Source organism: Medicago truncatula, chromosome 7 (assembly GCF_003473485.1).
Source record: "Medicago truncatula cultivar Jemalong A17 chromosome 7, MtrunA17r5.0-ANR, whole genome shotgun sequence".
Taxonomy (NCBI): domain Eukaryota; kingdom Viridiplantae; phylum Streptophyta; class Magnoliopsida; order Fabales; family Fabaceae; genus Medicago; species Medicago truncatula.
Window position 1 is genome coordinate 10065871 of NC_053048.1, and position 16395 is coordinate 10082265.

At 33.2% G+C, this 16395-nt stretch overlaps 2 protein-coding genes across 7 annotated transcripts; one reads left to right on the forward strand and one right to left on the reverse strand.

Annotated features, from left to right (window-relative positions):
• Positions 1–2208: 2208 nt before the first annotated feature.
• Positions 2209–15649, reverse strand: LOC11445016 (ABC transporter I family member 11, chloroplastic). 5 transcript variants are annotated; one of them, XR_003007197.2, is made up of 12 exons: positions 15396–15649; positions 14821–14900; positions 13862–13913; positions 13616–13749; positions 12876–12990; positions 12677–12763; positions 12520–12568; positions 11392–11476; positions 10175–10295; positions 8916–9156; positions 7429–7577; positions 6462–6916 (listed from the first exon to the last, which is right to left on the reverse strand). XR_003007197.2 is itself a non-coding variant. In XM_024771291.2 (10 exons), the coding sequence occupies exons 1-9, from the start codon at positions 15555–15557 to the stop codon at positions 10217–10219; spliced, it is 843 nt and encodes a 280-aa protein (XP_024627059.1). In that variant the 5' UTR covers positions 15558–15649; the 3' UTR covers positions 2209–2618; positions 10175–10216. The 5 variants fall into 5 exon arrangements, 2 of the variants coding, with proteins under 2 accessions (XP_024627059.1, XP_003622165.1); XR_003007198.2 differs by lacking the exons at positions 6462–6916; positions 7429–7577 and adding an exon at positions 5896–6034; XR_003007196.2 differs by lacking the exon at positions 7429–7577.
• Positions 4227–8598, forward strand: LOC11439815 (protein LAZY 1). Of its 2 annotated transcripts, XM_003622116.4 has the most exons (5): positions 4229–4396; positions 4476–4542; positions 5333–6060; positions 6732–6939; positions 8306–8598. In XM_003622116.4, the coding sequence occupies exons 1-5, from the start codon at positions 4391–4393 to the stop codon at positions 8323–8325; spliced, it is 1029 nt and encodes a 342-aa protein (XP_003622164.2). In that variant the 5' UTR covers positions 4229–4390; the 3' UTR covers positions 8326–8598. The 2 variants fall into 2 exon arrangements, with proteins under 2 accessions (XP_039683524.1, XP_003622164.2); XM_039827590.1 differs by lacking the exon at positions 8306–8598 and having other exon boundaries at positions 4227–4396; positions 6732–7234.
• Positions 15650–16395: the final 746 nt, after the last annotated feature.

Sequence of the window (16395 nt, forward strand, 5' to 3'; positions counted from 1 at the left end):
AGTTAAACTCGCACCTGACTAGAACTTAAGTCCAATTTAAGTGAGATCAAAACTCATTTAACAAACCTAACCAAAAAGTCCCATGGAATTCACATGGTCACCATATAGAGTTGATAAGGATCTCACCTGTACCATTCACTGACCCCAAAATGGCCCATAACTATTAAACCTTTCTGTTTGTTTTGGTTAGCACATTTTTAATGGCTATGACTTGGCATTGTCCTAACTAAACATTGATATAGTAAATCCTCTAAAAGTAGTAAACTTTTATGCTTTAGATCTATCAGGCTTCTAGCTACAAATGAGGATGTCATGACACAAATACTGACCTCATTGGTGGGGTTTGTCTCAATTACGTAGGTACCTGTCTATCCCTCTACAATTATTGAGTCCATCAGGCTATAACTAGGGAAAATTTCCTGTCTAAACAGTGTGTAAGGGCAGTGATGTTGGATATTGTCCCTTAAATTCGATTCCCAAGATTGTTGGTTTCGTTTATTCCACATATCAAGTAGATTGTAGATAATATATAATAGAAAATATCCTACTTTTAACCAATTTAAGTAAGAAAAAAATATCAAGCATCAAAAGCTAAATAAAATCTCAATGACTATTTATGAGAAGCAAGTTAGCATATGACAAACACATGCAGTTCATTTGCATGAGTACGATAGGCACTGCACCTTTTCATTAACCAATCCGAATTTAGTTGTAATCGAAATCGACTCATAATAATTCGGTTCATGGTTGATTGTAACCGGGAATAGTCTTCAGCACTGTTTTCCTCAAAATTATTGGTTTGACTACAAGATTGACTATGGGCCATTCCAGTAATCTTTAAAAGTAAGTGGATGATTGTTACCCATTTGGGGTTGGGCTAATGGTTGATTTGGAATCTTGGAGTGTGCTCCTCTCAATGTTTCGGGTTTGATTCTCTCTGATGTCAATTTCAGTGGGCAAGTTCATTCAGAGCTTGTTCTGTCTTAGAACGGGGCCCCCGCAAATGACGGTGGGATTGGTCCCCTTGAATTAGTCGGTCCTTGAACCGAATACCGAGTTTTCAACAAAAGAAAAAGTGGATGATTGCTCTTTAGGCGCCCAACGATTGCTCTCAAACACCTATCGAACGGCAGTTAACTATCGTGTGATACTTTATTGAAGTATTGACGTGTAGTTAACGACAGTTCGGCTTTATTGGGTGCATAAAGAGAAATTGTCAATTAAGTGAGGCGTAAAGCATATTTTAACATGAGAGATGTTTAGTATGCATATGAGACCTTTTTGCTTATAAAAATAATAAAAAAAATTTGTTTGTAAGTCTGAAGCAAGGACTTTAGTGGTCTTACCCTTGGACCAACCATTCATTTACTACAAGAAATGGCCCGGCTAGAATCAACAGTGTGTTCTGATTCTTAGTTCAATAAGTTTGCTCAGTGTTATGCACAAAGTAAAAGGCAGCAACAATTATTATTTCTGTTCCAACAAATTAAGTATTCAAAGAAAGAAAATAGTAAAAAGAACATCTTCAATGTAACAACCTATTCTTAACTTGTGGTAAACTATTTTAAGTTCTAAAAGAGAAACACTGATGGAGTGAAAAGTTGTTAAAGTTCCTAAAATTAATGTGACATAGTAAATCCAGAGTTAAAAACATCCAACTATGCAGTGGCGGATCTTCTTGGGAGCTATGGTACCCCCAAGGTTTCTATATATATGATATGATATTAGGCATACTACTTTATTAAGTTTTGTTTGTCCAAGTGCAAAAGCGCTTGGCAAATATATCAAGGGTCGCGGGTTCAATGCTTCAAGTGTCTTATTTTTTATATTTCTTTTGTATTTTTTTATAAATTATATATAAAAAAAAATATAAAAAAAAAAGTTCTTGCTGGGACTCTAACCTGCACCCCTACATTGATTCTAAGTAGTGGCAGAGCTAGGATTATCATAAAGTCTAAAGAAATTGCAAGCAAATAATCAAAAGTCTAAAGAAATTGTCCAATTCATAGTGGTTTATATAAGAAATTCAGGATGATTTACATAAGAAATTGCAAAAAAAATTGGGCCGAAGTCCGGGCAAGTGCCCAGGCTCGCCGGGCCTTAGAATCGACACTGTTCTAAGCAAGGTTTACCACTATTTCAGTGAATAACTTCAGCTCTTTCTTGACACATTTTAATATATATTTCAAAAATGTTTGGCACCCCATGAAAAAAACTCAAGATCCGTCAGTGCATCTATGTTCACTATAAGAGATGCTTCAACACTCACTGCAGCACTTAAACATAATGGAGAGTGCTCTCAACACATGTTTTTTAATCGGTTGAAATTCAAATCAATCCCACCACTAAATTATGTAAGACCCACATGAATTTAGTACGAACCATTTGAATTTCAACCAATTAAAAAGCATGTAATGAGAAGAGTGTGTTAAAGTGCAGTGCTAATATAATTATGAACATAATACATATATAATGATGTATGTTTTACAAATGGGATGTCGACATGCTCAGTAATGTTCACAACTGAGATTTACGACTGTTTTTCTTCTGCTCCAATCAAACAACTCGTCGTTTTCTTGGTACTGTGGATCTTTCAGGAACAGCAACAGATATTATCTCTGCAAATTGAACTACAGCAATTAAGGTTGTCCAGAGGGCATAATTACAAAAATAAAATGATTGAAAAATATCCTCAACTTGAATAATAGTACAATCAATAAGAGAACTTCTCCATGATTTCGAAAGGTGCAAGAGGACCACTCATAAGTGTCGGGTGAAAGCTTAACATCCCTTCTAAAATCTCAGTCCCAACTAGCACATGGCAAAGTACTTCCGAGGTAGGAAGAGTTTTGGCTAATTATTACCACACGAATTACAAACAGAGTTTATAACAATACAAAATTAAGGTTTGATTTTAGTATCTTGATGTTGAAGGTTTGGTCCTTCATTTGGCTACCTTATCACCACACCTCCGATATTAAAACTTTGAGTCTTGTTATCTCGTTCCTTTATGACACGAGTTAAGCAATTTAAAATTAGAAACTTTTCGTAAAAAAAAACAAAATTTTGACTTTTAAAAGTTGAATAAAGTTAAATGCACAACTTTTGAGACATATGTTTCTATTTTAAATTTCTTAACATGTGCACTTAGGGCACATGTTATCATTTTCCTAAAACTTTTTACCCAAAAACTAAAAGGTGTATGGACATTCGTGGACGCCTGCACTGACACATGTATAAAGTGAAAATATACAAACATATATAAAATTAGATTAAAAGGAGTGTTATAACACTTTTTTCAACTTTTTTTTTCTTTTCAACACACTTTTTAACCGGTTGAAATTCAAGTGAGTCCTACTAAATAATGTAAATTTTATGTGACACCTATGATTTTCAATCAATTAAAGAGTGTCCTCAGAAGAGACTAAGTTGCTAGTATTACATTAATATGTTTGCAGAAAACTTTTAGGCACATCCATCGTGACAATATTTTCTTAATTCTCTTAATAATTTCAATATATAAAGAATGTATTCAACCCAGCCCTACAAAGTATAAATTTACCATTGTAGTTTGAGCTTAACATTCAATGTCTCTTAATTTTCATGGTTTACACAATGCTGTCTGGACAATTCGAAAGTGGAAACCCTGGCACTTCTAATTTTATGAGCCACACATGGAAAAAGTTATCATTTACAGAAAATACAAATAGAAATATGGTATACAACAGGCACAAAGTACATTAGTATACAACAGGCACAAAGATGAATTGGGGGTTCTGAATTAATAAACAGTGTTTCAAAAATACAATGTCACCAAAATCATGCCTTATGTCAAGTTAATGGATTTCATAGTTGCTTTTAATGAGTAATAATATATTATGTTATCGGGTAAATTTGTAAAAGTTAACATTCAATTGATGGCTGGTCAAAAAACATCCAATAGATGTATATTTCTCTGCTCAGCAGTGAAAATGTTTTAGAAATTGAAATTTATAACATCTTTATCTTATAAAATTGGCAGTGCTTTAGCATCTGAATGCACTTTGACCTGCCTTGGATCAAAGGTTATGGATTTACATACGTGTGTTATCTAACTCCATTAAAGTTCATAGAGACAAAAATATAGACAAATAGAAACTAGTTGGCACACATAACAAACTCAATTTACCCCTATGATTAGATTTTGAATAGAATGGCCAACCACATTGTTGTATCTATCTAATTGTTTTTCTCCATACAGACATCTATCTTAGACCCTTGCATATACCAACTTCCAACTCATTGTGCCTTTTCACTTTATCAATCATAACCACCAAATCCTGAAGACCTTTTTCCATTCTTATTTATAAGTGTGAGAAACCTAGGTTAACAAATTAAGAAAAGAGTCAAAATGAAGGTATGTCTAATCTCAACCAATTTAGAATGAAAAAATTCTTCCAGACTTTAATCTTAACCCATGTCTATACTTGTTGCAGTTGTTTCAATGGGTTCATCGAAAACTGCGGCAGAATGATAATGATACCTTCAAGGATGTCAAGCTTGGTATTCAGCTGTTTTTACTGTTCTCAAGTCTCATTTGCTTAAATTTTTCTATTGTTTATTCTTCATAGATGAAAGTAAAAGTGTAAAGGGAGGTTTGCAATGCAAATGTTCTCTAACACATTTGGTTAAAGCTAAAAGCTATCCCTCCATTCAAAATCTTTGGTGGTTTTACCATTTTATTTCAGTTTCAAAACAATAGGTGTTTTAGAAACTCAAGATATTAATCGATATTTTCATACACTTGAGATATAACTAAAATGATTTATTTCTAATTATGGAGGGTGTATCATTAAATACACCTTGACACAATTAAATTGTCATAGTGATGACTGGTCACTGTCCATCAACATACCAAAATATGTATTACAATGGTTTTTCTGAGTTGCACGAATGCACCGTTATCTATGACCAATAATTTAACTAAAAACCCTCGATGTTACACATCTTTAGCTAGAGTAAAATTAAGGTGTTTTGCATATCATACTTTCCAAATAGATAAGGATTTAGGACAACTATTGTTCTTGAACCATCTGCATCCCACTTCAGGTTGATTAAAATCTTTGACATTAATACAGATGAAACATTGAACTTATATCATTCTCAAGACCCCTAATTCACATTTCACTATCAGATAATAGTCCTTTTTGTTCTCTTCCACATTCTGTATTACTATTTCCAAGATTCAAGGATAGCAGAAGCAAGAAATAAATATGTTTTACCCGGTCATGTGTATAACTATCTTTATATAATTTCCACAACTTAGTAATTTCTTTTGGAACTCCAATTTCAGGAAATCCTTGCGCTTGTCTTACACTTGACAGCCAATACTCTCAGACAAAGCAAAGCTTCAGTTCCATTAACCAACTCTGTTTCGTAAAGTCACACCATCAGGAAAGTCAAACATCTTGGCGCAGGGAAGAAGAAACATCTGCAGTCGTCTCGGAGCTCTTTGAAGGCTTTCTGACAATTGGAACACTTGGTGCAGAGGCAGTTATCAATGAGCCAGCAACGCCAACATTTGCCACGCCTTCAGAAAACATACCTATGAAAGATGCAGACGTGACAGAGAATGAACTGAAGCTCATAAGTTACGAGCTTGAGAAATTTCTTGAGACTGAAGAAGAAAGTTTCAATGAATCATCAGGAAGAAACAGCCGTCTTAGTCTGAGCAACATCAAAATTAGCGGAAAGCAAACAGATGGATCCGAAGATGAAGATTGTGGAAACAAGGATGTCTGTCCACTGCAAGGATATTTATTGGGCTCGTCGTTCGAAATACCAGAAAAAGTACAAGTGAGGAAAGAGAGGGCATCGCTTGCTGAGCTATTTCAAAGGACAAAGACAGCAAATGAAGACTGTATAGAGACAGGAGTAAAAGACACACAAGTCAAGCAAGCACACAAGTCACCGATGCATATTATGAAAAAGATGTTGAAAATGGTCCACATTTCCTCAAAAAGCTGCAACACCTCCGAGAATATCGCTGATTCTACTACAACCAATAAAAAACTCAGTAAGGTTGGTCACTATTACTAGATTTTCTATTACTTATTTAACAATACTCTGTCCGTTCCTTCATGTAAGACACTGTTAAATAATTCACAAGAAAGGTTGGTTAATTTAGTCAGTAACATTCAATTTGTATTATTTTTTAAAATTATCATAAAAAATAGGACTCATTCTCTCCCTCTTTTCACCATGTTAATGCAATTGACAATTTAGAGGGAGTATACATATGTCAACCCCCCAGTGGTATGAGTTAGAATGCTAAAGGAGGTCCAGCATTTGATCCATACTGCTGACATATGCTGACATATTAACCACTGACATTTCCCTATCAAATATAACGGAAAAAAAGTAATACGGAAATATAAGAATTATCAATTGTTATCATCAAGAATAAAGTAAAACACTTCAGATAGAGGAGAATAAAAAGAATATAACCATATTAACATTTAAAAATTGTAAAGCATCCTTACAGACCATTAAACGAAGGGATTCTAGAAGGGCTTTCCACAAAATGTAACTATGTTAAAAAGTTAATGTGCCAAATATCATTAGGTATGCAAAGACTCTCATTTTCTTGAATAAGTTTAGCTCTCAAAATCAAACCACAGTTTCAATATTTCATCTTGAACACACACGAAACAATCATAATAAGTTATTCTGTTATTCATCTGGGTATGCAGGTTCTACGCAAGTTTCACAGAAAAGTCCATCCTGAAGACACCTTAAATGCAAAAAGTGTTACTAAATCCCACAAAGATAAGATTAAAAATCTTCCTCGTGAATGCTTTGATGAACACTGTGAGATCAACTGGAATCCACCGCAAGATGACTTATGTTGCAGTGGTTCGACTGGGAACAATGAGCACTGGATCAAAACAGATGCCGAGTGTAAGTACTATATATCTCTAGAATCTAATTATTCAAGCACAAAAATTTGATAAATATATTCCATCAGCATCATTTTAAGTTTTCGTATAGTCTTCTTTAAACAACATAATATGCAGTATAAAAGGAGTGATTGACAGTATAATGGAATGCCATTTTGAAATTTTCATGATATGGTGAGTGTTGGACCGATGTTATTAATGGAATATAGGTAGTCATGATAAGTGATTGTATTATATATTGGGCTGCAGTGGTCTAAGCTTGGGGGTTCATGATCAAAAAGGTCTAACCAATTGGATTTCACAACCTTGTTTATAAACCCTTTACTCTTCACTATTTTACCCAATACCGGGTTTCTATTTTCAACAATATGTATTTCTTATTTGCTTAATTTCTTCCAATTATTTCATCATTCAAGAGACTTTTTTTTAATATCTCTATTTAAATAGTCATTGACAGCTGAATAAATCACAACATTTTCCCACCAGCTACCTTCATGGTATCAGCAGCTCTAGGTTCTCTAATCAAGGGTTTCTTTTTAACTTTTTCCTTCCTCATTGAGCACCTAAATGCATGGAAGCATGCCCTTACTGGTGCATCAAACAACAGCACTAGCAGGAACTCCACTGTGACAGGATATTCTAAAAGACCAAAACAGATAATACTTATTTTAGAAACTCCTTTTGAAACGATTTTACGAAACAGTTTTTAAAAATTGAAGAACCAGAGCACAATCAAACATGTCCTAACTATATCATTTTCATCTCTTCTTCATTCTGATCAAAACAAACATGGTTTCTAAGTTTAGTTCTTCACGAGACAACTCTACTCTACCAATTCAAAAGTCCTCCATCATCAGAGGATCATGTGAATCTCCAATGCCTCACAACGTTGACTCTCCTTTAGTATCCTATGTTTTCTAGATATGACTCATGCTGCCATGCTGGAATGCACATAAACCAAATTATCTTCCCCTTTTGGGTCCATTTGGATTCTCCTCAATCAATGAATACAGATATACTTCAATTCCACTCATAGAATATTGAAGGCAAGTTATCTAAGGTCTATCACATATTCATTGAAGCCTATCCTAGACATATCGGCCAATAGTTTATTTACAAAAAAGAAATGGAGAATACTCTCTATCATATACTGTAAATACTCAAACCCTACAAATGTGCAAAATATACTTTCTTTACTAACATTGATTATTAATATGTAGGATACGACAAATTTCAAACTAAATCCCCAGCAGGTTTTTCGATTACAATGCAAACTAATATACTATGGAGCATCATATTATTTGCATTGCATTATAATTGAAATATATTTATGTATTTTGACTAATTTACAATTGTTGGTATTGCAGATTTGGTGCTGGAGCTGTAGCAACTTATGCTGTATGAAAGTGTTAATAAATTGAGACTCTATAAAAGACTTCTCAATAACAGTATTTCATAGTGTGATTGTGATATGCATGTACTTTTGAGTGTAAACGGATAATGCATTCAGTAAACCTGCTGAGTTTCATGAAAGCTTCCAAATATGTAAAAACTCGGCAGTAAAATTTATTTGGAAGCTACTTTCATGTGAACTCTAAATCTAGTTCCAAATAAACCCGTTATATATGTACTTTTGGTTATTTTACTAGTTTCATGTGAATTCTTAAGAGTCATTCTTTCATCACGTGTGAGGTAAATGCAGGCACTCAAGTCAAACTTGAGAGCTTAATGTATCAGTACTGTGAATTTTAAGATGAATGTGACAGATACCTCACAACAAAATACATGCATTAGTGACCATCCAAAGGAAATCCCAGGATTCATTATCAGGTCATCAGTAAAAATCTCTCCTAACTAGGGTTTAAGAGGGCATATAAATTACCCTTTTATAAGAGGGCGGTATAGATAATTAATTAGTAATGAAAGTTAAAATAGAAAAGGTATTCAGATATTAAATATTTTATAGATAGAACTTACAGGGATAAGAACTGACAACTGAACTTCAATTGAGGAACCCTATCTCCCAAATCCAGTACCAGTGTAGTGTGAACTAGTTCAGGGGAAAGAGTACATTGAACAGAGTAAATTCCTGGTGATTTGAGAGATCCTACTAGCCTTTTCCACACACTCATAATTCAATCCAATACCCTCCCTAACTTCCTTTTCTCCTGTTTCCCAATTCTATGTACTTAGTGTGTGTGAGTTTTGTTGTTTGAATCTAAAACCGAAAAATAAAATAAGATAAGGATATGCTAATTTGCATCCAATTATTTTTTGGTAATATTAAAAAAGTAAATTAGATTAATTAATATGCATTCAATTAATTTTGCTTATATTTAAGTTTGGATAAGATGAATTAATTTTTTAAAATAAAATTTTTTAAAATTTTGCTTATATTTAATTGTATGCAGTACAAGCATCCTGCCATTTGTCGACGCCACTCTCTCCGAACCACCACCACATTCTCCTCTTCTTCGAGCAAGCTTTGTTCTTCCCTTTCCTACAGGAATTCCTTCGCGGTAAGCATGCCTCGTCATCTATTATGTCTCTTAGTTAGTAATAGTCAATCCACTTAGTTACCCAGTTCCAACTTCCAACTAATATAGGCCATAATCTTTTGCTACTTTACTATCCCTTCTACACAGACTCTCCTACTTGGAGCTTACTGCCTATCACAAAATATATTTAACTATCTCTCTAAAATTACCCGCTTCACTTCGGCCTGAAGTGTGGGTAAAGCATAGGCCCAAGCCCACCAGTGTATTCTGAAATTGTAATTTAGTTATGAGCTATGAAGCACGGATACGGACACGGACACCGGACACGACACGGACACTGACACAGCTGATAATTTGAAAAAATCACATAATTCAGTATAATTACAAGTGTCGGTGTCGTGTCGGACACAACACGTGTCCGACACCGGGACACGCCTAATCCAAGGAGTGTCCGTGCTTCATAGGTTATGAGTGAATGGGAGTGGCAAGGATTGAACACTCCTAACGACTTGGTCATACAAGAGTGGGAAGGATTGAACTCATAACCACTTGGTCATAGAAGCCTCTAGTCCAGTCCAAGGACCAAATGTCCCAAAAGCCTAGGCTAAAGAGTGCATCGCATCTGTTAACATTTGCTAATGCAGAGTTACATTCCTTTTTATTTTTAAAAGATTATTGTATAAATTATTTAAGATACTGTTGAAAATACATCATGCAATTGAAGATTAAGGTTCAAACCTTGAAGCATTCTATCTTGATTATCAAGGCAATAAATATAAATTATAATGGTAGAAACTCCTGTCTAAGATTGCCACCCATTTCCATCCTCCATGATTGATCAACTAGACTTGCAAACTCTCTGAAATGCACATACGAAGCTCCATAAGGAAAATTAGCGATTCACAAAGTACTACAATATATAAAAAGAGAAACCAAAATTTCTTTTACAATTAGAAGAGGAATTGAGTAATGGGAGAACATGTTCTAGTTCAAAGTTAGAATCAATATATAAGGATTAATCTTACGATCTCCTAGCTACAACACATGTAAAAGCATCTATACTGCCACCAAAAACCCTTAGCTGTTTTGAGTTCATATCAATTTAATAGTTATAGTTTTCTTACATTCAATGCCAAATTGTTAAATGAATTGCTGATTGGAAAGCATATTTGATGTAGAACTAATCATTACATCACAACAACAGCCATGCCACTTTCCACTTGGTGGAGTCAGCTGCATGGATTATATGACGCCATAATGCTTCTATCGTGTGAATGAACAAACCCCAAGATATTGAAGACAACTCTATCCCACCAATTACTTCCCTCTACATCACAACTCCTTTTCCTATTTATAGGCAAAATGTCTGATTCATTTTTTATAACCGACTCAACTTTCTGCCTGATTAGCCTAAGTAAACCACTAACAAAGGGTTACTATCAAACACCATATAAATTCTATAGTAACAGTTATCCGTTAATATATCAAAATAATTATTTAAATAAAATTAATTCAATTTCTTTGTAACATAATTATTTAAACGAAATTACTTCAATTTCTTTATAATAATTGAAGTTAGAAGAATTTCTAATTGAAGTGAATGGATAAAAAAATTAAAGCAAAAGAAACACTCAAACAAATATAATACTCCCTTCGACGCCATCTATAAGAAAAGGTTTGATGTTGTTTTTGTCCTAATGATAAGAAAAAATCACAAATTTTAAGGGTTATAAATTGCAAAAATTACTTTAATATCGTTCCTATATTTACTAGAAATTCATATGTTGCCTATATAAATGGGCGTAAAAACATTTAATGCCACTATGCCAGAATTTTATTTAGTCTTGATTTTTTTCTTCCTATATATGGGACTAAAGGAAGTATATAATAAAAATTGAACAATAATATGATTAAAAAGTATATGATCTAAAATTACTAGAGAAAATTGAAACAACCTCAAGTCATGGCTGACAACAAGCACAGTTAATTCTTTTTTTAGATGCTTTAAAAGCTTCACAACATCCGCACGTGCTTTCCAATCTGGCCAGAGGAAAGTGGTATTAGATACAGCTTTAAAAAAGAATACACTGTACTTTATTTAAAAAAAAAAAAAAAGGTATTTCCTAAATGATATTATATTCACATTCTTCAAATTAAAATAACTATTAACATTGTCATTAGCCTTAGATCAAGTGGCACCAAGTCCTTCTTATAAATACTTGATGTTATCATAAATTCCACTGTTTCCACTTTGACTCTACTCTATTGTAGCCTTCCCTCACATTATGTCTCTTAGACCTCTTTTGTAAAATAATAAAGCCAAAGCAAAGGGATAAACAAGGCAGAGTCCTCAAGGAAATTTGTAGAAGAATAGTAGTCATCAATCCCAAAAGGTAGAGTGATTGATGCCTAAACTATTACACAGCTGAATGACCATCGTATTGCAGATTATACCGAGGTGCTTTCTGGAGTTGTACATCATGTTTATGTGGAAGATGCCATGATTTCATAGGATACGAAAGGTGAACATTGAGAAATCTAAAGACTCAATACAAACCACAAACTCACAGAAAAAAATAAATAAATAAATAAAAGAAATATACACAGATAGGAGTGAACAGCAGAGTAATCACTGATTGCAAAGCATATTTAAACTTGTTCACAAGTGAGGCCTAAAACATCAGGAAATTTCAGCGAAAATTAGCACAACTGAGGGCACAATAAGTGAGGCAAATATGCTTTGAATCATGGTACCAAGATAAAAATGATATTGATAACCTGAGCAGAAACAGTAATTATATAACAATCCAAATGTGGGGAAGGAATATGTAAACGCAATTGAACATAATAGTTAGAATACAAAATGAAAGAGAATCAGGGTCTTTCAAATGCTTGGAAATTTTCTAATGACATACAGTTGATGTTATGGGTTTTATATAAAAAGCAGAGATAATTAATAAAACCTTGATTTTAGTTGGAACAAGTTGAATACATTTTAAAGGGAAGAAATCCAGAGGTTAATTTAGTTCAATGACTCGTAGTAATGCAGAATTAAATAAAAAGCACAGGTTGCAGTTTTATACCAAGTCCGGCAAGAGGCTCATCCAATATTAATAAATCGGGGATTTGCACCTGAAAATTTTGAAAAAAAAATAAAAAAATTAATCCAATTGTCGCTTGTTTGACTGACAACTAAAACATCTAACAAAAGCAAAACCAAGTGGTTAAAAATTAACTTACTAATTGTATTGCCAAGGCAAGGCGACGTTTGTAACCGCCACTGAGAGAGTGAGGATTCTTATCCAATGATATCCCACTTAATCCAACCTATAGTTATGAAAAAGAAATGGTATTGCATATGAAACATAAGAACATATATATATATATATATATATATATATAAAAGAATAGACTCTGTAATATCAAAAGGTATAACTACCCAGTTAATAGCCCTCTGAAGCCCTAGAGCAAGATTCTCCCTTAATTGATCATTACCCTTTTGTCTTGGCCACCCAAAAGTGACTTCATCAAGTACAGTATCAGCAACAAAATACCTAGGTTGCAACACCAATGATTAGAAGTTTAGAGATAAAAATCCAATAAAAATGAAGCAATTCAGAAAATAATTATAAAAGGCTAATGAAAACAGTTAGGAAATTAAACAATACACCACTCTGACAAATGGATCAAAAAAGATTCAATTTAGTATTGCGAAACCTGTAAAAAGTGTTTAGGGTAAATTTCCAAGAATATTTGAATGCTAAGATCAACAGAATTATCCTTCAGATTCAAGTAAAACACTGAAACTAATGAATGACCGATGAAAAACTTATCTCTAATCCTACAAAGGTATTCTGTTGCAAGTGTCAGAAACAAATAATCTGTATAACGCTCTTACTAAAATTTCATGTCAGATAATGATGCAATACATTCTCAGCATTAAAAGAACTATTGATTATAGAAAGTTGTAAGCCTGAAATGTTGGTCCCTTGTGACCTTTTCTATGTCTATTCTTCGTTGAGTAACGTTAAATTTGTAGGGGTTCCAACAGCAAAATTGAAACAACGTAGTGATGCACATAGCATTATAGCTCAATATTTGCAACATAAGACTAAAACAAAATGCAAGTTACATTGTAAAAAAATCTCTTACGATATATGATTAGTTTTATATTCATACCTCTCTGGAAACTGGAAGACAATACCGACCCTTTCCGGCACCAACGGTTCAGGAGATTGACTTGGACTCCCATCATCCCCATATTTTTGGATGTGAATAGATCCAGATGTTGGTTTGTTTATTCCTGCAAGAAGCTATTTAAAACGAAAAGAAACCATGGGTAGGAGTGACAATAATTAACCAAACATGTAAACACAGGAATGTTAATTAAAGAAGAATCACTAAAAAGTCAAAAAGATGGATGACCTGCAAGAGAGTTGTTTTCCCGCTTCCACTCTGTCCGAAAATTAGACCCAAACTGTGAATGTGTTAACCAGATATGAGCTACTACACATATACAAAAATCCTTTTGTCTTTTACCGAAAATGTAAAACATCGAGTATGTATATGTGTTAACCAGTTTCAAAAGGATAGTAGTTAAAGTTATTTTAGGAGAAACAAAAAGGAGATACAACTGGAAGTAACATACATTAAGATTCTCCCAACCCCCTTAACAGTAACTTCGACTACTCTGGAAATATTTAAAGAAATGAGGATAAATTGGCATACAAAAACTGGTAGGAAAATTCATACTGAGGATCAGTTCTAAGAAATATTTTAAAAACCAATTCGGCAAGAGTTGAGACCTCAGAGTCATGATTCAGCTATTTTAAACCAGGACAAAACTGTGATCAAACCGGTCAAATAATCAAATTGTAAGTTTATAAAACACATCTAAAACAACAAAACCAAAACATCCCAAATTGATTCATAGTTCAATTTGATGAAATTTGGACAAAAACAAGCTAATAGAACTGGCACTTAAGAGTGAAGGCATCTCAGTGTGTCAGGCATCATGTCTCGTATCGTGCTGTTACCCGACTCCTACACTTGTGATTTCAATCATTCCATTTTCTTAAATCATTTCAAGTATCTAATTGAATTATGTCCAAACACACAACTGCGATTTATCCGCTCAAATGAATAAACTTCATTGTTTAACCGTTCAGTTCAGTTTTTCAAACAATAGTTATTAGTTACAAGCTCTGAAGTACAGACACCGGACACGTTAACGCCGATAATAATTTGAAAAAATGACATAGTTCAATGGAAACACATGTGATGGTGTCGGTGTCAGACAGAAGTTATAAGTAATAAATACCAAAAAAACCCTCAAACTGATACATAATTGAATTTGATTAAATCAAAACACGAATAAATAATACCTTTTCTCTGGAAGTGAAAAATTAACTGAATTGAGAAGCTTAAACTCAGTCCCTGGTGGTTGATAGCTAACATCTCTAACCTAAATAAAAAAACATCACAATTTCATTACTACATACACATTCCTTAAATTTCAACTCAATAATCCCTAATTATGCAAATATACTAAATCAAATTCATACATTCAAATCAAATTTCAACTCTATAATCCCTAATTATTCAAATATAAATCAAATTCATACATTCAACTCAAATTTCTACTCTATAACTATAACCACAATTTCACTACTACATACATTCATTCCGCCAATTTCTTCAAAAATTGCATTCCGTAGAATCAAAATCAAATTCAACTTCCACGAATTCTTGAAACCGACAAAGAAACTCAAAATCGCTACTAAATCCATAAAAATATGAGTAAAAATTGCATTTCAGAAATTCAACAAATACTTGAAACGGTTACTCGACTAAGAAACTCAAAATCACTATTAAAGGCATAAAAAATGAGTAAAAATTGCATTTCAGATATCAAAATCAACGAAAACTTGAAACGGTTATTGGAGAAGAGAAAACATACTTCGAGAGAAGAGTAACTGCAGCGAGTGGTTGAGGAATTGAAGAAGCTACAATGCGATTGAGGAGAGCGAGAAAGTGAGGGAAAAGAAGAAAGTGGTGGTTTGAGGAAGTGAAAGGTGATTGGTGAATTAATTGAGGTAGCCATTGCCATCGGCATAGGCATAGATAGACGGTGGTGGTTCGGTTGGGAGAGAGGGAGGAGCCAATTGTTGCGGAGAGTTTAGAAATTTGACAGTTGGTTTGAAAATATTTGCATCTTTATTATAAAAATCATCAAATTTGATCAAAAAGTGTTTATACAAAAGTTTCATGTTTTCCATTGTTTTTAAAATTAAAGTGTGTTTGGACGAAGTAATTGAGAAATTTTAAAAGAATTTAAAATTTTAGGCAATTTAGATGATTCAATTAAATTACTTTTATTTCTCAATTCTTTTGTTTGGATGAAGTAATAAAAAAATTCATTGTCATAATTTTTGGGCAACTTTTATAAATTTTAATTTTTTTGGGCCAAATTTAAAAATTGAAATTAGGGGTCAAAATGTAAATTTTAAAAAATTGAGGGGTCAAATTATAATTTTTGAAAAATTTGAGGGACCAATTTGCAATTTTTTGGAAATTTATTGGGGTCAATTTGAAATTTTTGGAAAATTTGAGGACCAAAATGCAAAATATAAAAAATAACAACAATGAAGAAATTTGAAGGTGTCATTTGAAATTCTCTAAATTTAACTTGAACAAAATACTTCATAAATTTCCATCATTTTGAAAATGCTTCAAATTATTATCCAAACAATGGATTTCACCCCAAAGTATTTGAATTCCCTCAAAACAATACATTCCCTCAAAACATTCCTCCATCCAAACACACTCAAGTTCATATTTTTATTATTCAATCTTGATTTGAAACAAAATTGATTTTTTTTCAAGAAAAAAAAAATTTGATTGTTTGGTGGATTTATAATACTATTTATGAAGAAAAAAAAATCGTAAAATTAGAATTG

Excerpts from the sequence above, each read along its gene's own strand:
- LOC11439815 (XM_039827590.1), top strand. Across the intron at positions 4,543-5,332 it reads CTTCAAGGATGTCAAGCTTG|GAAATCCTTGCGCTTGTCTT; the intron begins GTATTCAGCTGT and ends CTCCAATTTCAG. Across the intron at positions 6,061-6,731 it reads CCAATAAAAAACTCAGTAAG|GTTCTACGCAAGTTTCACAG; the intron begins GTTGGTCACTAT and ends CTGGGTATGCAG.
- LOC11445016 (XM_024771291.2), bottom strand. The coding sequence starts at position 15,557 with ATGCCTATGCCGATGGCAATGGCTACCTCAATTAATTCACCAATCACC. Across the intron at positions 11,477-12,519 it reads TGAGCCTCTTGCCGGACTTG|ATTGGAAAGCACGTGCGGAT; the intron begins GTATAAAACTGC and ends TCCTCTGGCCAG. Across the intron at positions 10,296-11,391 it reads GTTGTCAGCCATGACTTGAG|AGAGTTTGCAAGTCTAGTTG; the intron begins GTTGTTTCAATT and ends TGTGCATTTCAG.